Below are 25,092 nucleotides of genomic sequence, written 5' to 3'. Positions count from 1 at the left end.
CGGCACAAACACTTTAATAATTGTTGTCCAGTGTAGTTTGGTTTACTTTTTAGTTTGCTTTTAGTCAACAACAAAATTGTATCTTATAGAAAACCCCCATGAAAACATATAGGAGGAGATTTATCAGAAATGTCTAAGGTAAAACTGTTCTAATTGCCCATGGAAACCAAGCAGAGCTCAGCTTTAATTTTATAAAAAGTTGTGGGAACTTGGCATGTGTAAGGGGGAGTCGGGTGTCATCCATCGTACAGGAGGCGGGGCATGAGGTTTGTTTTTGATTCTCCTGATTTGTGTTATGCTCCACCCCCTGCTTGGAGTGTTCCTTTAAAGGACATCTACCACCAAGATGAAGGATTGTAAACCAAGCACACTGACTTACTGCTGTGTGCTCCCTCTGGTAAGATCTGCTCTTTTTTAATCTTCTTATGCCGTTGTTTTTATGAAAAAAAGGCTTTAAAAATTATGCAAATGAGCCTGAGGGGCTACTGGCTCCATTAGGAAATATATGGAGCCCAGCACCTCAGGCTAATTTGCATATTTTTTAATCCTTTTTTTTTTACAAATCAGGTAATAAGAAGCTAAAAGAAGAGTAGATCCTGTCAGAGGGGGCACACACCAGTATGTCAGTGTTCTTGGTTTACAATCCTTCATCCTGGTGGTAGATGTCCTCCCTCCAGATACAATCATCTAGTCTAGCTTAGCCATTGCCTAGAAATATTAAATCTTTTTATACCTTGTGCTATAATCAGCTACTAGATTTTTCTAAAATGAAAAAAGGCATAAAAGACATCACATGATTTTTGCTCAATAATCAGTTACAGGAATTTACTACATATTCCCAGCCTCATCTTACAGTAATCAGTAACCACAATATTCCGAATCATCTCCGGCATTTAGTACAGTGATGGGTAACAGGCCCCTTGTAAATAATCACATGGGCTAATCAGTAACCAATATTTACCAAATAAACCCAGACAACACCTCCACAACGACAGCCAATCACAGTCCGACGTTCACATTCCTCATATGATGTCAGCTTCCCGTATAAGAACCTCCCTCCCGGTGACGTCAGGACAGTAGTTCTGCAGTAACAGTTGGAAAAAAACCTAAGGCCTAAGGACCGTGTTATTGTGGATTGGGACAGAGACAAGCGATGGCTCCAATCTTAGTGGATAACAGCAACTCAAATCTGCCTGAAAGGGACAATTATGTAAAGTAAGTGCCTGGCGTGGAAGAGCGGGTAATGGATGATGACAACTAAACGGGAATTATATCTCCCCTTATAGTCTGATAGACACAGGGGGCACATTTACTAAGGGTCCGCGGACCGCATTTTCATCAGGTTTCCTGTCTTTTTTCGTTTTGCGCCGCATTTAACTGGGGTTTTTGGTGCACGCAATCGGATTTTGGCGCCTACTTTCATGCGACACAAATCAAAATTGTGTCACAAGCCATGCACTCACAAACATCGGGAAGAAGATGGTGAACTCTAGGGGACCTGAGCGGGGAAGCGACACATACAGGAAATTGGACGCACGATCTTAGTGAATCGCGGCAGCTCCGAATCCTCTTCGGACAAAGCACCTCGGGGATCGCGAAGGGACGGGTAAGTAAATGTGCCACAGGGACTGTCAATGTTATCTACAGAGAGGTCAACGCTAATCGATTTATCATCCCATAAGAAAATAGCAAAAAAAATGGTGCTTGGCCGAGTTCTACCAATTTTACTTATTGGGGAAATTGTCTTCATACTTTTTGGTAAAAAAAAATGGAATGTTCCCATGTGGAAAAACTTACCTCAAAAAGTGGCACCAACTTTTTTCTGAAACTCTCACCCTTGTGTTATATTCAACTATGGGGGAAGACGAGGGCAATTTTTTTGGTGTATCTACAGATTGTGATAGTTGTTGGTTGTTTGTTTAGGATGAATTTGGGAAATTGCATATAAAAATAACATCAAGTCCTTCAAAGAAATTGTGGATAAGAATTAAAAATGACCTGTTCCCAGGGCCATCCTGTAAGGGGATCTTTAATTTCCAGTCATGTCAGTCAGTGTGAGAGGAGGAGTTGCGGATTTGTGGGGGTCTAATTACTGTAATCCCTGAATGACCCGGCACTATATTCATATATACAAAGTGGGGTTCATTTACTATGGGTCCAAACGCCGCGATTCCGTCGGGTTTTCCCGATTGTTTCCCATTTGCGCCGTTTTGCGCCGAATTGCCCCAGGTTTTTGGCGCACGTGATCGGATTGTGACGCATCGGCGCCGGCTTGCATGCGACGGAATTCGGGGGGCGTGGCCGTCGGAAACCCCGACAGATTCTGAAAAACTGCGGTATTTAAAAAAGAATTTGTGTCGCAAGACACGCACTAACATGCACCAGGAAGAAGAAGGTAAACTCCGGCAGACCTCGGCGCAGCAGCGACACCTGCCGGATATCGGGCGCACGACCTTAGTGAATCCCGGCAGGACGCAAATCCACGCCGGACAACGCGCCGCTGGATTGCGAATGGACCGGGTAAGTAAATGTGCCTCAGTGTGTTGAATTTTTGGGTTTTGCTCATGCCTTTTAAAAACTGTGTTCCCTTCAAACAGCTGATGTGTGAAGATGTTGTACCCCTTCCAACTTGATATTGCTGACCCAACCTAATGATAGCTGCTCAATATCTGTGTTCTGGAAAATCTATTTAAAGGGAACCTGTCAACAGCTTTTACACCACTATCCTACTAGTGCCTCAGGCGGGGGGTATGAAAAGTTTCAGACTGCTCTCTTTTATGTGAGATCTCATTTATAAAAATCTCCATAAAAGTCAGAAAAATTTGACTCTTCTTATCACATTTTCACATGAGAAGAGTCAAATTTAGTGAGTGCATGGAAAGTAACACTTCAGAATCTTCTGTTCTATAGCACCTAGAAACAAGTTTTTTTTGTGTGTCTTATTAAAGCGAACCTGCCACAAAGTTTTACCGCACTGAACTACTAGTTTAGTGCCCTTTCAAAATTCCCTCTTTTATGTGAACTCTCATCCATTTACCTAGGGAAAAAAAATATCCTCCAAAGTCAGGCAAATATGACTCTTCTCGTCCCATTTTCACATGAGATTAGTCAGGTTTAGTGGTTGCAGGGGTATTGTCACATGCTTTTTTGAGGCATATTAAAGATGAGAATCTCATATTACCCATCACATTAGGCTTATGGCTTTGTGAGCTACAGAACTGGACACGCAGGCAATAAAAATAGGCAGGACCTGGATCTTTATCTGCCGCTTGTATTTCCAACTATGTCATCAGCTGCCTGTATCTCTGTTTCTGTAGATCACAAAGACAGATCAAAAAGATGAGATTATTTTCTTTAACATGACACCAGCTGCATGTCTCTACCTGCTATAAAACAGAAGATAGTGGCATCGGAAGTGACATTCCCCCTGCAAATGCTAAACTTGACTCATCTAATGTGAAAATGAGTCATATTTGCCTGACCTTGGAGGAGATTTTTTTATAGGCAAACAGGTGAGATTTCACATAAAAGAGGAAATTCTTAAAAAGGACATCTCATACCTTAGCTGTAGAGAGTTAGTAGTTTAGTGGGGTAAAACCTGATGACATGATCCCTTTAAAGGGGGTCTGTCATCTCCACAATGGAAAAGAGCATTGTTTAGGGCACTGTATGAGCTTTCCAGAAATATCTTTCCTGTTCGCCATTGATCTGTCATTACAAAGAAAATGAATATTTCTGTCTTTGTGCAAATTAGCTACTCGGTGCACAGGGGGCGTGTCTGTGCCTCCTGGTGCACCTAATTTCTGCTTTCATCACTACACAGCATGTTCCTTTACATAATGTTTGACATTTTCTATAGAAATAAGGAGTAAAAAGAAGAAAATGGATGTTGACCTGAATTGTATATGTGATGCATCACATGACATAATACTAATGAGGGGGAGGGGGCAGCTCCCGATACTAAATGATGGTGATGTAAGGGATGTGATACCCTATAGTTCTGTCTAAGTAATATTTTGGAAGGAGACAAATGCCCATGACTTGTGTTTCTCTTCCTCAGCAATGCATTTGGATATGTTAAAAATCCGCACCTGGACCTGTTATCAGAGGACATCCTCTACCACTTTGACTTGGGAACACGAACACATGATCTGCCCTCCATGTTTGGCGATGTTAAGGTAATTCCGATATCTCTGTACAAATAAACGTGACATTTAGAGGATCTAATACTTCTGTTTCAAGTGTCAGTCAACAAATCATTTTTATTGTTGTGTCATTTTTGCTTTGTCTCATGTAAGTTTTGGAGCAATATAAAGCCACCTTCTCAGTCAATGTCCGACCCTTTAAAGAGCCTTGAGCCAAAACAGAGTCTACTTAAAAAGGATAATATTTGTCCTCATGTCACATGACACTCTGAATCTCTCTGACTTATAATCCCCGGAAATGTTTAATGGGTCTTCAATGGGTCAGACATTGGGGCACATTTACTTACCCCTCCCGTTGCCGTTGCCGATCTGGAATGTCCGACGAGGATCCAGAGCTGCCGCGATTCAATAAGATCATGCGCCCAATTTCCTGAATGTGTCACTTTCCCGCTGAGGTCCGCCGGTGTTCACCTTCTTCTTCCCGGTGCATGGGAGTGCTGATCTTGCGACACAATTTGGTTTTTAAATTCCACGGTTTTTCCGAATCAGTCGGGTTGTCTGACGCCCCCCGATTTGTGTCGCATGCAAGCCGGCGCCGATGCTCCACAATCCGATCGCGTGCGCCTAAAACCCCTGTGCGATTCAAAGCAAAGCAGAAAAAGTGGTGAAAATGCTGTGTTTGGACCCTTAGTAAATGTTCCCCATTGACTTACAAATTATCTACAATTATTACAGAATTCATGGATCCACAAGCTGTAGTAACCCTCCAACTAGGATCTGCCCTCAAAGCGGCTGAACTGCTTCTCTTCTTGCCCCATGTCATATCAAAACTAAACTAACTGTATACATTTATATTGGGGCTTATTTACTAAGGGTCGCAGATCACACTTTTGTCAAACTTAGCACCTTTTTGGGGGATTGCACGGCTTTGACAGGTATTTAACAGCGGTCTGTGCTGAGATTGTGTCGCACACAATTGTTTTTTGGCGCAGCTGCGCTGGCTTTCATGCAACACAAATTGGAGGGAGTGCCATCGGACGATCCAACTGATTCGGACTGAGTGAGGGATTTAACTTTCAAATTGTGTCACAAGACAATGCACTTACATGCACCAGGAAGAAAAAGGTGAACTCCGGCAGACCTGAGCGGGGAAGCGACACATGCAGGATATTGGGTGCACGATCTTAGCGAATCGCAGAAGAGTGCCTTCTTATTGGACAATGCACTTCCGGTGAACTCCGCGGACCAGGTAAGTAAATATGCCCCATTAAGTTTGCTCCCCCTAGTGGTGAGGGAAGGCACTAATAATTTTACTAATGAACTTTGGAACTATAAAGATAAGTAGAGGATGTGGAGCCGTTTGTGTAAAAACAATAATGCAAACTTTGAAAACCACATTGGGATGGATGATTGCCATCAATTCCTATACATTTCTACAACTTGAACACGATTGTTTCTCTACTAAACATAAAGTGCAGGACATTGTGCGGTCATTTGCTGCTTATATATACTGTATATTCATGTATTTTTCATATATTGTTATGGAGGATTATTCTCAGGAGCAGTCGTAGACAGAACTCATTTGTAATGTTCCTGAGCGTGAGCAAAGAAAAGTGATTACTCGGCGTTCTATTTCGGAGAACTGAGCTTGTAACCCTAACGTTCACTATTTGCCTTACTGCAGTGAAAACAAAGAGCAGCGTGAAGCCCAAATTACAACACACATACATCATACAGCTGCTTATTCCCACTTCAGCGCAGGCTGCATATTCATAACACAAATTCAGGGATCGCTACGTCATCCAAAACAGAAGATTTAAGTCCGGCTTGGTTTTTTAGGACTTTTCTTGGCTTTTCTGCTGGTCAGATGTATCTATATCTCCTTATTGATACATGTGGTGTTTGGACTTTAGTGAATTTGCAACTTTTTAAAACAAAAGTCTCCAAAAGTTGCAATAAGTTCCAAGCTCATTTCTACACCTGGTCAGGGGCAGCCGTAGATTTGCACCAAAATTTGCAACTTTTTTAAAAAAGTCGCAACTTTAACATCTGGAATCAGGTGATAACTCAGTAAACACTGCAGAAAACTAGACAATGGCGAACTTTGGACGGAGACTGTTTTAGGCGCAAAAAAGTCGCAAATGAGCACATGCGCCATGAAAAGTCTCAAAAATTATAGAAAAAGGCTGCATTACAAATATGCATCTGAAAAAAAAGGTATCATAGTAAAGACAGCATGTTATACAGCAGGAGGAGCTGAGCAGATTGTACATAGTGTCCTATCTGCAGGCAGCATGTTATAGAGCAGGAGGAGCATAGAATATAGTACATAGTGTTCTATCTGCAGGCAGCATGTTATAGAGAAGGAGGAGCTGAGCAGATTGTATATATTGGGGCACATTTAATTACCCGTCCGGAGGAGTTCCCGAAAGTGCATTGTCCAAGGACAATGCACTCTGCGGCGATTCACTAACATCGTGCGCCCGATATCCTGCATGTGTCGCTTCCCCGCACAGGTCCGCCGGAATTCACCATCTTCATGTAAGTGCTTGGGCTTGCTACACAATTTGAATCTTAAATCCTGTGCTCAGTCCGAATCAGTCGGATCATCCGGCAGCACGCCCCCCGATTTCTGTAGCATGAAAGCCAGCGCAGCTGCGACACAATCCCCTGTTAAATACCAGAAGTTGTGCAGGTGTATTCAGTGTCCTATCTGCAGTGCAATAGAGCAGGATAGGGAATGGGTGTTTGATCACAGGGGTCTGGCCACTGAGACCCCCAGCCAACACATGAATGGAAGTCTTTAAGTGCCTCCACGGTCCATATTAATGGAATATTCATATTGGAGATCCATTTTTTTTCTATAATACAGTATTTCGGTATAACCCCCTAGGGATATCTTATCACCTATCTACTTCCACAGACTATTAGACTCAATGGAAGCTTTAGAAACCTATATGCAGAGAGCTCCCCTAGTGGCAGCTGGTGGTACATTATGATGTAACTTGCACTGGGTTCTTCTCACCACATTGGTAGGTTGCGCCACCCTGGAAGGAACATTCAATTTTGTACAGTTTTGCATATTTATAATTCCTTAATTTTCTATTTTGTTTGTGATAATTCACATCTGCCGTACATTTATTACTATTCTCTTTTGCTGTCACTTTCCTTGCAGTTTGTCTGCGTTGGTGGAAGTCCAAACAGAATGAAGGATTTTGCAATATTCATCCAGCAGGAGCTGGGCCTGGACGGAGATGGCAGTGACATTACTGATATTTGTGCTGGCACAGACAGATACAGCATGTACAAGGCCGGCCCGGTGCTGTCCATTAGCGTGAGTGGCATTTTATTGAAAACTGAAAGATAACAAACTGCACAGACATATTCAATATTTGCCGGGTGTAAATGACTTTCCATTATTATTTATATCAGAACACAAAATTGAATCTTTCAGAGTAGAGGGAACTTTTTTTTATTGTATGGAAACAAAATTACTTTTTAATAGATAAGAAAGTTGAGCTCCTGACCCAATGCGCCCTCTAGTGGTCACATTTTCTCCCACACTTCGTTGGATCTTGCAGCTTATTTTTTTTCCGTGATTAGTTTTGGATATTGGATCCCAGAAGTTTTTCCCATTTGTTAATGTGATGCCATATGATTTATATATTTTGTGAGAACAGAGGGGAGGGGCTGTGCAGCAGGTTAATTAAGAGATCTAACACACCAGAGTGCTTTCGGTACAGCTACAATCCCGGAATATAAATGCATTTTTTTCACAGTCCAGCTGCCACTAAAATCACGGACATATAGTATATATATATATATATATATATATATATATATATATATATATATATATATACAGCTCTCCAGAACTGGAATACTATTCTCTCTGTAGCTTTTTATGTTGCTAAAACTCCCTTTAACAATCTTTGGTATTTTCACTAATCCTAAAAATAAAGTGTAGGGGATGTTTTAGCCATCTGGCAGTGCTGGGAATTACAATTGTCCCACAATGCCATCCCATACAGCCATGTGGTCAGGGAAGTATTACAGAAAGGAAAAATTGATGGAATCCAAGGATTACAGGGGTTGCCCACTCTTTTACTTAAATTGCCCATGCGCTTTTACTGCCTTAATAATAATCCCTGAATGATAATCAATTGATTCATCATCCATGATGCTTCCTTTAGTGCTGTCTGTAAACCCTCTGTTGATCTTTGTGTACATGTCTGAGCACTGATAAATAAGCCACGCCTCAGGTGCCTACAAATTTCCAATAAATTCCTAAATTCCAACTATAGCGCCTGAACTGTAAAAATGTTGTGCGCCCCCAAAAAGTGTTTACAAAGAAACAGAACCAAAGACACTACATAGATACAGTCTTATAATACAGATTACTAATGTTGAACCTTAGGTGCAGGGAAGTCAAGAGCGGGTGGCGCACAACAAGACCAGGTAATGGTTCCAATAGGTTTTCTTTAGGTTTTCTTTTTATTTAAATCATAAAAGGTACACAGAAGACACACAACGCGTTTCGGGGATCAGTGGTCCCCTTTTTCAAGTGGATTAGTGATCTGTTAATTGACGAAGAACAAAGGTGTATACACAAGAATGAGAATTGGTATAATGGGTTACTGGTAGATGTCGGTAAAAAGTTTTTCAGTTTTTTTGAATCATCATCTCTGATTTCACTGTTCCTATTTTATCCTTAAATACCATTGTATCTTATATCATTCACTATCCATCACCTACTATCCATCTGTGATTTATTATGCTTTATACTGTCACACACATCAACTTGTCTATTATCCATTACCAACTAATAATGAATTAAATAATGAATTTATATCCCACAATTTATGTTTTTTTTTTTTTTCTTTTTTCTTCCCATGTATTTTTATGTATCTTTTTATGTATCTATTTTTTATATTTATATATATATTACATCTTTTACATATACCTCATTCACCAATGATGCCTTATTGACATCAGGTCACAGATATTTTGTGATCCGAATTCTTAACCTTACACCTATTAGTCCCTTTGTGCTATCATATCATATCCTTATCTATACTGATATATATTTTTTAATAATGTTTTATACTCACTTATATCCCTCTGCTTCTCCTTTTTACCGACATCTACCAGTAACCCATTATACCAATTCTCATTCTTGTGTATACACCTTTGTTCTTCGTCAATTAACAGATCACTAATCCACTTGAAAAAGGGGACCACTGATCCCCGAAACGCGTTGTGTGTCTTCTGTGTACCTTTTATGATTTAAATAAAAAGAAAACCTAAAGAAAACCTATTGGAACCATTACCTGGTCTTGTTGTGCGCCACCCGCTCTTGACTTCCCTGCACCTACCTTCTGACTCCAGCCGAATTAGCAACTCGTGTCTGGAAAACAATAAGACGCCGGCTGCACCTTGACCTAAAAAACAACCCTTTCATGTCAACAAGAGAGTTGTGCCTTACTTTGAAGCACAACTCCATCAGGTAAGCGACTGTCCAACCACGTCATATACCCTGAACCAAAACGATATCACCCTATGAGCGCTGTTGTGTTCCTTATCTGCTATCCCTAATGTTGAACCTTGGATTACAAGCAGAATTTGTGCTTGTAATCTATGGAGCCAGGGGCCCTGGGCAGTCACCCATATTGCCCTAATGAGGATTCACCAATTTTCAGAATATTTGCATTAGCCATATGATGCCATCTTGATCAATCCTGCATAAAAAGGGAGCAATTTGGAGGTATTGAGCCACCCAAAATGTGGGATTGACCATGGTTGGTCTGAATGGTGATTTATTTGAGTGATTAAATCCATATTCATGTTTGTGGTAGTATGGGAGTGCGGTCGGAGGTGACCATCGATGATGATTAATACATTAAATACATAAAGGTTCCTAATATGAAGATCTCTATCTCCTCAGCATGGGATGGGAATCCCTTCAATCTCCATAATGCTGCATGAGCTCATCAAGCTTCTTCATCATGCCAAGTGCAAAGATGTGACAATTATACGTATCGGGACATCGGGTGGAATCGGTAAGGATCCCTTCTCAAAAATATTTGAAAACTCCATTATTGAAGCACTTCTTTCCCACATCTATAGGACATTATATTTCACTGCCACCTAAACCAACCCCAGGTGTACCACTAACATATTGGGTTTTGGATACAGTGAGATGTACAGAAAGAGGTTCTACTTAAGGGTTTTCACAGACCCACAATGTAAAAACATAAACATTTTAGAGAAACCCCCAATGTTTAGTTTATTTTAAGGAAACTGAACAGACAGTTGAGCTCAGTAGAGAATGAATAGCCGTCTATGTAATTTGGGCTGGTTCAGACGGACCGTTCTGGCTACTAGAAGCATCTAATAAGCAGATGGCTTGTACTATGGCATTCATGTGCCTTTATCAGGAATGGGCAAAAGTATTGTGAACTCATTTATCATACTTCTTATCCCTTTCACAACCTGCCCACTCTCCCTACCCCATCTGTTTTATAGTAATTCTAAAGTATCTTTTCTTAAAGGAAACCTACCACCACGGATTGGTAGATCCGGTGGCAGGTTCCTCTCATGTAGATTAGTATAGCCCTTTTTAGGGAAAATTTTTTGGTGGCCGATAACTTTAATAAAATTTAATTCACACAATACTCAAATTTTCTAAAGAGGCTACTGCGGTGTGGAGTAGCTGGAGCAGAGACTACATGGTGCGGCTACTCCACGTCCAAGTAGCCTCTTGTGTTCCGCCTACCCTGACATCTTCAGCACACAGCTCCTGGTAGCTGCTCACACTCGTCTGAGAAGCTGGGTTCTGCGCATGCACAGAAGCTCCGGCTTCAGGACCGAGACCGTACAGCCGGCGGCCTGCGTTCTGCACATGCACAGAACCCAGCTTCTCAGACGAGTGCGAGCAGCTACCAGGAGCTGCACGCTGAAGATGTCAGGGTAGGCAGAACATAAGATTCTACTTGGGCGTAGAGTAGCCGCGTCGTGTAGCCTCTTTAGAAAATTTTAATATTGTGCGAATTAAAATTTACTAAAGTTCGGCCACCAAAAAATTAGCCCTAAAAACTGCTATACAACTCTACATGAGAGGAACCATAATAGGTAGATCCATGGTGGTAGGTTTCCTTTAAAGGGATTTTGTTATAATAGAGATGTATTCCTTATCTACACAGGATAGTGGATGAACAAAGGATTGTGGGGGGTCCATCTGAGATCAGCTATACTTCCCTTAAACTGCCCAAACTGGCTAGGACTTCTGGGATCGGATCACCCTTCAATTCGACCCATAGGTCACATAATAATTATAATAATTATTATTCTTTATTTATATAGCGCCTACGGATTACGCAGCGCTACATAGGAATCATGGATGCTCCTCAAGACCTTAAAGGACTAGATGATTTAGAAAGTCCTCAGTAGTATAGGGAATATGCTTTGTGGAGGCAGCTGTAGGACCCTAAATCTGTTATTCCTCTTGGAAATAAATTGTCAACTGGCAACTTTCCCTTTTAGTAGGACAAGTCCTTATCCAATTTTCCCCAATGACAAGGGGTAATAGCTAGGATTTGCAGGAGCAGAACAAGACCATGCAGAGAGGAGATGCTCCAGAACTGTAATTTTATTGGACATGAAATTATTTACTAGTAAATAGATATCAGGAGAGAGGGCAGGACCTGTGAAATGACTGTAGCTCCTAGTCTATTGAGCGTAATACGTAGGATCACCCTAACTACATAGATGGCGTTATGATCATCCATCCAGTTCTAATTATATGGGGTGCTGTAACCTGCTCTCTATTCCAATAGTATATGTCTCTATTATAATGAATATGACACATAACATATGTTCCCATATCATTGTCTCTGGAGCACTAGAATTCTTAACACTAATTACTTGAGTGTTACTAAGGGTTACAACCCATCTATAGAGTGTTGGCGAATAATCTATCTGCCGTTACATCACCCCTGTGGCATTGATCCAGTTATTGATCCCCACTAATGTATGCATTGCAGGCATTGAACCAGGCACGGTTGTGATCACAGATATTGCGGTGGATGCATTCTTCAGACCGCAGTACGAGCAGGTCATTTTAGATAAGGTGGTTATCAGGAACACTCAGCTCGACCAGAAACTCGCAGAAAGCCTTCTACGCTGCAGCAAAGAGATCAATGATTTCCCAACTATTATCGGTCACACCATGTGCACCTATGACTTCTATGAAGGTAGGTGTTTCGAAATATATACTGTTGGTAGTCACTATGTCTTTTTAGTAATGTCTTTAATTGGTAATGATAATGGATGGAAATACCTCAGTAGGTAATATGTTAGTCCAGTAATTGGTATCTTCAAGTGACGTCCTCTGTATAACGCGTCATTTTGTATCTGCACATTCATTTCATTGTATCTAAAGTGCTCAGTATTCTATATTCTGACAAAGAGCTCCAGATCCTAATGAAAAAAAAAAAACAAAGTAAACTACACAATTTCAGCTAGCTGTACCCACCACTAGATGGAGCTTTTTGCATACCTGTTCATCAATCCTCATATTTGCATAAGACACAGGAGTCAATCTGCTGATCTGTTTCCACTGGAGTATTTGTGGGGGCAGGGCTTAGTAGAGAGGCGGGGTTAATAGAGACCGCCCAAGGTTGGTTGTCTTACCAGAACAGTAAAATAAGGCCCAATTTGACAAAGGAGAAACATTTTGTAATATAGTTTCCTAATATTACATATATTAAATTCAAACTAAAATCAAAAGAAAGTCGGAAACTAAAGGAAATAACTGGGATCATAACTTCTCCAAATGAACTGGAGTATATTATAGTGTAGTATAGTCAGAAGATTATTAGTGTTCAAGCAGTTGAAAAATACAGAAATCACAGCAAGCAGGGTTGTTGAATATGAAAATGCCTATGGATGAAGGAGAGAGATGGAAGCTATAATCCATTAGATTGCCATTTTTATAATTGGTATAATTATAATATATAGCAACACTGGTGCTTAGAGTACAAGCAGCCTAAGCCACTCCCTTGCTATAGTATTCAACCAGAAGCCTTTTACAGTGTTAAAGGGCATCTACCACCAGGATAAAGGACTGCATGCAAATGAGCATGAAGGTCTCCTGGCTCCAGAGGTGTTAATGGAGCCTGGAGCCCCTCAAGCTCATTTGCATACAGTTCTTCATCCTGGTGGTAGATGTCCTTTAACTCAGGACAGATAAGAGGAGCTTTTAATTGAACCAAAGTCAAGAGCTAAGCTCACAGCAGTGCGAAGCTGAGTGGTTTTGCTGAAAAAACAATTATAACAGGACCTTGGGAAAGCTGGGTCAGCATGCCTGCCTTGATCAACACTGAGCTTGTAAGTACAAATGGAGGTTAGTCAAGCATGACTAATCAACATGAGCTGGATCACTCATACACAACAGCTGGGGGATGGTGCAGCAATTGATTATTCTGTCTGGCAGGGAGAACAGTGATTGCATCATCTTCTCCTGCCGAGAAAAACTGACATGCTAGAAGAAGCACGGCAGCAAGCGCTGAAGGAGCCATAGAAGGGACAGAGCTTCATTATCATAATGTTATATCTGTTTTATCAGCAAAACCACTCAGCACAGGGATTTACCAAGATATGATCCTGCATCAGTGTAGCTACAGCATTCTCAAGGTATGTTTGCTTCATAATGCATCACATCAAATGGTAGATTTCGCATAGTAAAATCTGATGATGTATACAGAGCAAACTGCTCCACTACGTCTGGGGATTGTTTTTGCATTAGGGGGCGGGGCCAGCCCAAGAATCCTCCGATCCCCTGGTGGGACAGTCCACCCTGTATATAGTATTATACAGTGCTGGGATATATTTTCTGCATTTTAGTGCTTCTTTAACTATTTTATTATTGGATTCTATATGGGATATTGTGACACCCTAAAGCCTAGGGCACCCCGTATGATGGATACTAATTTCCCTATTATTACCAGCCCGATCCAGCACTGCTCCCCCATTAAGAAATGTTCTCCCTGGGATGGATTTTCAGTACATGTATTATTATTATTTCATGGGACGTCTCCTAGCAGTAAGCATGGACTGCGGGCAGAAATGGCTCATATGAAATAAAATAATTGTGTGTTTTTTGTGAGTAATAATATAAGGCCATGAGAAGTAAAAGTCATTTATTTCTAAGGTCAGGGGAGATTGGATGGAGCGCTCTGCTCATTTTCCAAGGAAGAAAAATGTGAGTATCTGCAGAAGGCGTATATAGCGGGAGTCAGGAACATCGAGATGGAGTCTTCAGTCTTCGCTGCTATGTGCCATTTATGTGGACTAAAAGGTATGTTATGCTTCCTATAAACGGTATATGAACACGATGCAATGGATTATGTCCTGTTTATATTCTGTATTATTTTGTTGTGTTACCTCTATATTGTCATTAGAGTATATACAATATCTAAATATTAGAGAATTATGAGCCGGAAATATTTTTTTTCATCATTTCTGTAGCGGATTTGACGTAGATTCATTAAAGGACATCTACCACCAGGATGAAGGCTTGTAAACCAAGCACACTGACATACTGGTGTGTGCCCCCTCTGGGAGTATCGATTCGCCTTTTAGCTTTTTATGCCCTTGTTTTTGAAAAAAAGGCTGTAGAAATCATGCAAATGAGTTTCAGAGGCTCTGGGCTCCATAGATGTTAATGGAGCCCAGAGCACCTTAGGCTCATTTACATAATTTAAATCAAAAGTAGATCTGATGGTCGATTCCTCCTTCCTCTGCCCTAATCTGTAATGTAATAATCCTGGAACCTGACTTGTCAAAAACTTTAGTTTAGTAATATGTAAATGAACTGCAGAGGCTACTGGGGCGTGTACTAGCCAGGCCGGGCACTGGGAGCCAAGGCTACTCCACGCCCCAGTAGCCTCTGCAGTTAATTTACATATTTCTAAAATATGGTTTTTAACAAGTTAGGTTTCACGATTACTGCATTACAGAATAGGGCAGAGGCAGGAGGAGGAACCTACCATCACATCTACTCCTGGTAGTAGATTCCTCATAGTAGGCTTCCTTTAAAGTGTTTTTTTTTCTTGTAAGTGTACTTACACGATCCTGAGCCAATGAAAGAGCTATAACACATCATTTATATGAACAGTCACTACTAGAGATGAGCGAACATACTCGTCCGAGCTTGATGCTCGTTCGAGCATTAGCGTACTCGAAACTGCTCGTTGCTCGGACGAATACTTCGCCCGCTCGAGAAAATGGCATCTCCCGACGTTTTGCTTTTTGGCGGCCAGAAACAGAGCCAATCACAAGCCAGGAGACTCTGCACTCCACCCAGCATGACGTGGTACCCTTACACGTCGATAGCAGTGGTTGGCTGGCCAGATCAGGTGACCCTGGGATAGACTAGCCGCTGCCTGCGCTGCTCGGATCATTCTGTGTCTGGATGCCGCTAGGGAGAGAGCTGCTGCTGGTCAGGGACAGCGTTAGGGTGCTAGTAGATTACTGTTAGGCATGAGTGATTCAACAAGAACCCAACAGCCCTTCTTAGGGCTACAATAACGTTTTATTTATTTATTTTTATTTGCTTGTGGCTGGGCTTGCTGGCACTAGTAGTGCAGCTAGTACCATATTGTGAGGAATTTGCAGGGAGACCTGCGACCGTTGTGTTTAGCTCTTAGTGACACACATATCCACCTCAAACACCGAAGTGGGACAATTTATTAGGGGTTTGAGTAGAATTAGGCAGAGTCTGCTGATTTTTTTTTTTTTTAGCTGTATTTCATTTTATAGCTCAAACTCATCTTGCAAAGCAGTGTGCTCTCATTGTAGGCTACAAAATAGCCATAGGAGAACCCCAACGGCTTACTTAGGCCTACAATAGCGTTATATTTTCCTTTTTTTTGTTTGCTTGTGGCTGGGCTTGCTGGCACTAGTAGTGCAGCTAGTACCATACTGTGAGGAATTTGCTGGGAGACCTGCGTCCGTTGTGTTTAGCTCTTAGTGACACGCATATCCACCTCAAACACCGAAGTGGGACAATTTATTAGGGGTTTGAGTAGAATTAGGCACAGTCTGCTGATTTTTTTTTTTTTTTTACCTTTATTTCATTTTATAGCTCAAACTCATCTTGCAAAGCACAAAATCCAGTTGTGTGCTGTCAGTGTAGGTTAGAAACTAGCCATAGCAATAGGATAGCATCGTTTTGTTAAAAAAAATAAAAAACTAAAAAAAAATAAACACAAAATTTTTTTTTTTTCAAGTTTACACTTTAATTTGGAAAATGTTTAACCCGAGGGCTAGGAGTAGAGGACGAGGGCGTGGACGTGGGCGTCCAACTACTGCAGGGGTCAGAGGCCGTGGTCCTGGGCGGGGTGAGACACCACCTGCTGATGGGGGAGCAGGGGAACGCCACAGAGGTACACTCCCTAGGTTCATCATGTCTCAAGTTACTGGGACTCGTGGTAGAGCACTGTTGAGGCCAGAACAGTGCGAAGAGGTGATGTCGTGGATTGCGGACAATGCTTCTAGCCATTTGTCCACCAGTCAGTCTTCCACGCAGTCCACCCATGTCACCGAAATCGGCACTCCTCCAGCTCCTGCACCTCAGCCTCCTCCCCCCCAGTCTGCCCCCTCCCACCAAAATTTGGCATTTGAACCGGCATACTCTGAGGAACTGTTTTCTGGACCCTTCCCACAGACACAAACCACTTGTCCTGCTGCTGCTGAGCTATTTTCCGATGCCCAGGTTTTCCACCAGTCGCAGTCTGTGGGTGATGATGACATTATTCACGTAGTGGAAGAAGTGTGTAAAGAGGTGTCGGACGATGAGGAGACACGGTTGTCAGACAGTGGTGAAGTTGTTGTCAGGGCAGGAAGTCCGAGGGGGGAGCAGACTGAGGGATCGGAGGATGATGAGGTGACAGACCCAAGCTGGGTTGATAGGCCGGGTGAACACAGTGCTTCTGAGACGGAGGAGAGTCCTATAGCAGAACAGGTTGGAAGAGGCAGTGGTGGGGCCAGACGGAGAGGCAGGGCCAGAGCTGGTGCATCAGCGCCAAATGTGTCAACTAGTGAAGCTCCCGTGGCGAGGGCTAGATTTTCAGAAGTCTGGAGGTTCTTTAAAGAAACACCGGATGACCGACGGACTGTGGTGTGCAACCTTTGCCAAACCAGGATCAGCAGGGGTTCCACCACTACTAGCTTAACTACCACCAGTATGCGCAGGCATCTGAATGCTAAACACCCCACTCAATGGCACCAAGCCCGTTCACCTCCGGCCGGGCACACCACTGCTTCTTCCCCTGTGTCATCTGCTAGTCAGCCCCCTGCCCAGGACCCCGGCCCAAACACCTCCCGTGCGAAAACCCCATCTTCGCCTCCACGATCCTCCACAGCATCCACCAGCGTTCAGCTCTCCATACCCCAGACGCTGGAGCGCAAAAGGAGGTATAGCGCAACCCACCCACCCACACGCCCAAGCCCTCAACGTCCACATCTCCAAGTTGCTTAGCCTGGAGATGCTGCCCTATAGGCTGGTAGAGACCGAGGCCTTTCGAAACCTCATGGCGGCGGCCGCCCCTCGGTATTCGGTCCCCAGCCGCCACTACTTTTCCCGATGTGCCGTCCCAGCCCTGCACAAGCACGTGTCAGAGAACATCCTCCGTGCCCTGACCAACGCCGTTTCTGACAAGGTCCACCTGACCACGGACACGTGGACGAGTGCTGCCGGGCAGGGCCACTATATATCGCTGACGGCACATTGGGTTAACTTGGTGGAGGCTGGGACCGAGTCTGACCCCGAGTCTGATTGCGGGGCCTACCTCGGTCCAGGTCTCAAAGGCCTACTATGCCTCCTCCTCCTCCCACCCCTCCTCCACCTCCTCCTCTGAATTACCATCCGTGGGCATGGCGCCATCAGTCGGTAGCTCTAGGCACAGCAGCAGTGCCATCGCTAAGTGACAGCAGGCGGTGCTCAAACTGCTGAGCCTAGGCGATAAAAGGCACACCGCCCAAGAATTATTACAGGGCATCACAGCGCAGACTGATCTGTGGCTGGCACCGCTGAACCTGAAGCCAGGCATGGTTGTGTGTGACAACGGCCGTTACCTGGTGGCAGCTCTGCAACTCGGCAGACTGACACATGTGCCATGCCTGGCCCATGTGTTAAATCTCATAGTTCAGCGTTTCCTCAAGACATACCCCAATCTGTCTGATTTGCTCACAAAGGTGCGCCGCATCTGTGCGTATTTCAGGAAGTCCAGCACAGATGCTGCCACTCTCAGGGCAGCGCAGCGCCGCCTCCAACTGCCCGCTCACCGACTGTTGTGCGACGTGCCCACGAGGTAGAATTCAACACTAACCATGTTATCCAGAGTTTACCAGCAGCGCAGAGCGATTGTAGACTGCCAGATGTCAACTTCCACCAGAACTGGTAGTCAGGTCAGTCAGCTTCCTCAAGTCTACAATGAGGAGTGGACGTGGATGTCTGATATCTGTCAGGTGCTGAGTAACTTTGAGGAGGCAACACAGATGGTCAGTGGTGATGCCGCCATCATCAGCCTCACCATCCCGCTGCTTGGCCTGTTGAAAAACTCTCTGGTCAGCATGAAGTCGGAAGCTTTGCGCTCGTCACAAGAGACGGGGGAAGAAGATTCCCTTGTTGATAGCCAAAGCACCCTTAGGTCTGTTTCTCAGCGCATATCGGAGGAGGTGGAGGTGGAGGAGGATGAGGAGGAAGAGGAGGAGAATGTTGGCGAGACACAAGAGGGGACCATTGTTGAGTCCTTCACTGTTCAGCGTGTATGGGCAGAAGAAGAGGAGTTGGAGGAGTTGGAGGAGGAGGAAATGGACAGTCAGGCCAGTGAGGGGAGTGAATTCTTGCGCGTTGGGACTCTGGCGCATATGGCAGATTTCATGCTAAGCTGCCTATCCCGTGACCCTCGCGTTCAAAGAATTTATTCCAGCACCGATTACTGGGTATTCACTCTCCTGGACCCACGGTACAAGCAAAATCTTTTCACTCTCATCCCTGGAGAGGAAAGGAGTGTGAGAATGCATGAATACCAGCAGGCCCTGGTGCACAAGCTGAAACAGTATTTCCCTTCTGACAACGCTAGCGGCAGAGGGCGTACTTCTGCGGGACAAGTAGCGAGGGAGAGTAGGCGACCAGGCAGCTTGTCCAGCACTGGCAGGGGTACGCTTTACAAGGCCTTTGCCAGTTTTATGTCACCCCAGCAAGACACTGTCACCTGTCCCCAGTCTCGGCAGAGTAGGGCTGATCTTTACAGAAAGATGGTGAGGGAGTACGTAGCTGACCATACCATCGTCCTAAATGATCACACAGCTCCCTACAACTACTGGGTTTCAAAGCTGGACATGTGGCACGAACTGGCGCTGTACGCCTTGGAGGTTCTTGCCTGCCCTGCCGCTAGCGTGTTGTCCGAGCGGGTTTTCAGTGCAGCTGGTGGCATCATCACTGATAAGCGTACACGCCTGTCGACTGACAGCGCTGACAGGCTGACGCTTATCAAGATGAATAAAGCCTGGATTTCTCCGCATTTCCATTCTCCACCAGGTGAAAGAAGCTCAACCTGAATAATGTATGCACTCCTCCTCCTCATTGTCCTCCTTCTCCTCCTCTTTGTACACTAAAGCAGAGGAAACTGGCTATTTTTTTGCCAGGGCCAACTGGCTCTGGCTATAGTACTCTATGTATTTAATTTTTCTGGAGGGCCAACTACCCTGTCCTCTGTTTTAAACAATTTTTGGGAGTGCCACATACAGGCACTCAATCTATGTAATTTTTCTGGAGGACCAGCTACCTGCTCCTCTGGTTTGAAAACTTTTTTGGACTGCCACATACAGGCACTCAATTTATTTAATCTTTTTGGTGGACCAGCTACCTGCTCCTCTGCTTTGAAAACTTTTTTGGACTGCCACATACAGGCACTCAATCTATGTAATTTTTCTGGAGGACCAGCTACCTGCTCCTCTGGTTTGAAAACTTTTTTGGACTGCCACATACAGGCACTCAATTTATTTAATCTTTTTGGAGGACCAGCTACCTGCTCCTCTGGTTTGAAAACTTTTTTGGACTGCCACATACAGGCACTCAATCTATGTAATTTTTCTGGAGGACCAGCTACCTGCTCCTCTGGTTTGAAAACTTTTTTGGACTGCCACATACAGGCACTCAATCTATGTAATTTTTCTGGAGGACCAGCTACCTGCTCCTCTGGTTTGAAAACTTTTTTGGACTGCCACATACAGGCACTATCCAAATTAAATTGTCTCCATAGCAGCCTCCACACGTCGTCTTTTTAGCTGCCTTCACACGTTGTCTCCATTGCTACCTCCACACGTCATCGCCATAGCTGCCTCCAAAAGTAGTCCATATAGCTGCCTCCATACATGGTCCCCTTATCAAACGAGCTGTGTCAGGCAGAATTTTGGATTGTTTTCATGGCTTCCATGTTAACTTTGTCGCCACCCTGCTGTGTAATCCACAAAATATACTGGCAAACTTTTATCATTTACCAATATTATTTCAGCGCTTCTTGCGCATCTGTTTACATTCCCCTCACCCGCCAGAACCCAAACTTATAAGAACGCTACTACACTTGATCTTATACAAAAGGTTCTTAGAAGTGCTGTTTGGGGAGTAGCCTAGAGACAGGGGCTTGGATTGGCGAAAGCTCGCCTGTCAGCGGAGCTCCAGCTCCATCCCAAGATCCAACTAACATAGTTTTAACTGCAGCACCTTTAATCTACTACTAGTTCATTGCCTCCATACATGGTCCCCTTATCAAACGAGCTGTGTCAGGCACAATTTTGGGTTGTTTTCATGGCTTCCTCATCAAACTTGTTAACTTTGTCGCCACCCTGCTGTGTAACCCACAAAATATACTGGTAAACTTTTATCATTTACCGATATTATTTCAGCGCTTCTTGCGCATCTGTTTACATTCCCCTCACCCGCCAGAACCCAAACTTATAAGAACGCTACTACACTTGATCTTATACAAAAGGTTCTTAGAAGTGCTGTTTGGGGAGTAGCCTAGAGACAGGGGCTTGGATTGGCGAAAGCTTGCCTGGCAGCGGAGCGCCAGCTCCATCCCAAGATCCAACTAACATAGTTTTAACTGCAGCACCTTTAATCTACTACTAGTTCACTGCCTCCATACATGGTCCCCTTATCAAACGAGCTGTGTCAGGCAGAATTTTGGGTTGTTTTCATGGCTTGCTCATCAAACTTGTTAACTTTGTCGCCACCCTGCTGTGTAATCCACAAAATATACTGGCAAACTTTTATCATTTACCGATATTATTTGAGCGCTTCTTGCTCACCTCCTTTGGTTCCTCTCTGCCACCCATTGGTTTTAAGCCTGAGTCCGTTTGGGGTATGTTGCCAAGACACTCTCTAGCCTGCCGCTGCTGCCGCTGCCTCTGCATAGTCCCCTATAGTGTCAGGGTCAATTATTGTATGTTTTAGATGCTATCTAGCCTCATTCGGTCACTCTGTCATTGCCATGCTGTTGCCCATACTTTTGGCATAATGGTGCGATTAAGCAGCCTCAGAGGCATCCATGCATGCTGCCCCTGCTGTTTCCTGTCCATTTCCGTGGTGTTTCTATCCTTTTCTGAGGTTTCCAGGTGTTTGGCCAAGCTTCCCTGTGCAGATCCTTGGTCCCCTTGAAAAATGCTCGAGTCTCCCATTGACTTCAATGGGGCTCGTTATTCGAGACGAGCACTCGAGCATCGGGAAAAGTTCGTCTCGAATAACGAGTACCCGAGCATTTTAGTGCTCGCTCATCTCTAGTCACTACATATGGGGTACATACTTGGATATACATATTGGGTAGAGATATTTTTTTGGCCCCCTAGTTCTCCTGTATCCAGGTACTACTGAGCCCTCTACAGTACATCCAATATACACGTCTGTTGCAATTCCCTGATCTATATAATGGTATGATATTACATGCTAGATATCTTTGGTTAGTAACAGCCTTCTATCCTTTCTCTTCAGCTGCCGTGGTCTGCGTGACTCTTCTCGACAGGTTACAAGGAGATCAGATCACGCACAGTCACGGCGTCCTGACCGAGTTCCAGAGGAGAGCGCAGAAGCTGATCTCCAGTTTTATCAAGAAGCAGCTGCACATGTGCACATAGGCCCCATCCTACGCTGCTATGTCATGCACTGTGTATATACACCCGCTACTGTGAGATATACCCTACACTAACAAAACTGTATATAGAATGCACTGTTCATCTTACAATGTTTCCAGAATTTGCATGTATTCAAATATTTAAAGGGATGGTGTTCTCTGGTAAAAGAAGGATTCCCTTAATTTACTTTGACCATAGATTGTCCTGTTTCGGAGACACTTGAGGACGCTTTGTTGGATTGGCTTGGATAGAATGCATGTGCATTTCCATGCATTCTGGAATAAGCACCATGGGGCACATTTACTATTGGGCGGTGCGCCAGTTTCTGTCTGACTTTGCACGTTCTTTTAGGTGCACACTGTTTGCACAGGTATTTAAGAAGTGTCTGCACCACAATTGTGTGGCACGCGACCCTTTTGTGGCCGAGCTGCACCGGTGCTCAGTCAAACTGTGCGCCAGATTTAAGTACGCCCTATATTAAAGGTGCACCAAAAAAAGTTGTTGCACTCTGTCGGGGCAGTGGAGGGGCCGTCAGATTCATGAAGAACATGCGCCAGAAATCCTAAATCTGGCGCCCCCTGCACACTACACAAGCAAACTGCATTTAGTGCAGCTTGCCCTGTTCTTAGTAAGTGTGCCCCCACATGTTTGGTGTTATTTGCATGCAAAATGCTTGGGCCTTATTCCAGAATGCATGTGTTTCACTGGACATGCATATGGGTTCTGTCCAAGCCTCTCCTCATTGTGTTTGAGATGTGTGAACACAGCCTCAGTGATCAGCTGTATCAAACCGGGTGCTGAGATTTCTGTTCCTGCAGTGGTAAACTACTTGCTTCAACAGTGACCTCACTGTTCTCACTCATGAGACCACTGAGTCCAGTGATTGACCCTAGTGGTCATAGGCGCTCTAGTATGCAGTAGTGGGTTATAATATAGGTGGTTTGGGCAGTAGCCCAGGGCCCAAGCCTGCTAGGGGGGCCATAGCCTACAAAACCACCCACCAAATTTTATACTGAGGCCTTCATGTACAAAATTACATTTTCATTTCAGGACCTTTGAGGGTCCACTAAAGGTCCAGAAACTGCAGACTGAAGGCAGGCAGAAGGCACCCAAGAAGCTTGATTCCACCTGGAAGTGAATTCCAGACCTGTAGGGGCTATAATCTTCATACTGCCCATGGGGCCCATGGCGGTCTTAATCTGCCCCTGCCAGCAAGGACTATAGGAAGGCGGAGCCAAAGGAGAGTGAACATAAGATTCCAGGAAATTTCAGTAACCCCTTTAATACTCAAAATATCATAGTGGATTAGGTTAAATAAAGACACCAACCTTCTAAACTCTACATTGTTGATCCAGAGGAAGGCGAAAAAACTTCCTTCACTTTGGACTTCCATCTAACATCAGAGTCCCCTCTTATAGTAGGAATGAGGGCCGATACGATTGTTAGCAGGCTGTAACCAGGTTGACACATTACACAGCATGGTAGCTGAGTACATAAAACGGATTCATAAAATCAATGGGAAATAATTCTTGCAAAAGTAAACCTCCCCTTTAAATCCAAACACATAATATTCTATACATAAAAGGAAAAATATCTTAGAAAATTGTCGAGGTCAAGGGGCAATGAATATGAATTTTCAATCCAAAACTTTCTCTTTCCCTGTAGTTTACTTGGCAGCAGGGGAGGGTTATAAATACCCTCATTCTTGGCTAATGATTTACAGCACTTTCAGGTCAGCGAGGTTTATGATTAATGAATATACGGAGATTGTTGCCAGCAGGTACAATTATAGCAAGTAGCCATTACAAGAGGCCCGAGCCGCTGTGGTTTTGGCAAGCGTCAGCCCTTGCAGTACATACATGATTGTTTATGCTGCGTATTATTGTATATCACTCGTGTTTTTATCTTCTCGCAGTCGCCGCAATATGGTTTTAATATAATGAATATTTTATGGATGATGCAAATTAATTCTGGAAGAAAACACAATAATAAAATCTCCTTCTTCTGCCGCGCTAAAACCAGTAAAATAAATAAGTGGGGGGGGGGGGGGGGGGGGGGTTAGAGGATAATAAACCTAATGAAATAATGAAAAATAAACTGGAATCTCTAAATAAAAATATATCAGTATAGAAAAGCCACAGCTAGCTGATATCCCTCATAAAATTATGATCTATGGTGATGGGAGGTTGCGAAACATTGGAGAAAAAAAAAATATAAAATCTTTCTTGTTTTTATGGAGCTTGGGCCACTGTTAAAAAACACTGAGATCACGGACAACCCCTTTAAAGGCTTGTCACTTTAAATAATAGGATGTGAGGGACTATGAGCAATCTCAAGGCTAAAAATCAAAGTATCCAATAGAAATCATATCTTACACTGACACTTTATTTAACTAACCCCCTATATTCATATATTTCTTCAATTTGATGTTATTAAAAAATTGGACCTGTGTGAAGAAAATTTCCCATAAATGAAGACATGACATGAAAGTACAGCTGTCCTTGGATACAACCCCTGCAGAGATTGAAAAAAGAAACACATCGTTTTTGTGGTTGTATTCGAGGATAGCAGTACTTTACTTATTAGAGACCATTTTGCTACAGTTATGGGAAATAGTGCATCCCTGGCCACTGCGTAAAGAGTGTGAGGGTGGTTGTATCCAAGAACAGCTATCTGTTTTCTAAAAGACAGCATGATCTCATCCATGGTAAATTATTTTCACACAAGTATATTTATAACATCCATTTGAAGA

The 25,092-nt window shown here is 43.5% G+C and overlaps 2 protein-coding genes across 2 annotated transcripts in view; one reads left to right on the top strand and one right to left on the bottom strand.

Annotated features, from left to right (window-relative positions):
• Positions 1 to 1,066: 1,066 nt before the first annotated feature.
• On the top strand, positions 1,067 to 24,382 carry UPP2 (uridine phosphorylase 2). Its single transcript, XM_072121969.1, has 7 exons — positions 1,067 to 1,215; positions 4,061 to 4,178; positions 7,321 to 7,479; positions 10,090 to 10,204; positions 12,188 to 12,397; positions 14,356 to 14,502; positions 22,201 to 24,382. The coding sequence occupies exons 1-7, from the start codon at positions 1,154 to 1,156 to the stop codon at positions 22,341 to 22,343; spliced, it is 954 nt and encodes a 317-aa protein (XP_071978070.1). The 5' UTR covers positions 1,067 to 1,153; the 3' UTR covers positions 22,344 to 24,382.
• Positions 12,412 to 25,092, bottom strand: part of CCDC148 (coiled-coil domain containing 148) — a 120,413-nt gene continuing 107,732 nt past the window's right edge. The window contains exons 16-17 of the transcript XR_011849459.1: positions 12,703 to 13,085; positions 12,412 to 12,623 (exon numbers count right to left, since the gene is read on the bottom strand). The gene's annotated coding sequence lies outside the window, so the exon portion shown is untranslated. The remainder of the gene's footprint in view (positions 12,624 to 12,702; positions 13,086 to 25,092) is intronic.

This window comes from Engystomops pustulosus, chromosome 8, assembly GCF_040894005.1.
Source record: "Engystomops pustulosus chromosome 8, aEngPut4.maternal, whole genome shotgun sequence".
In the NCBI taxonomy this organism is placed as follows: Eukaryota; Metazoa; Chordata; class Amphibia; order Anura; family Leptodactylidae; genus Engystomops; species Engystomops pustulosus.
Note: the sequence above shows the minus strand (reverse complement) of the source record. Positions and strands in the feature narration are given on the sequence as shown.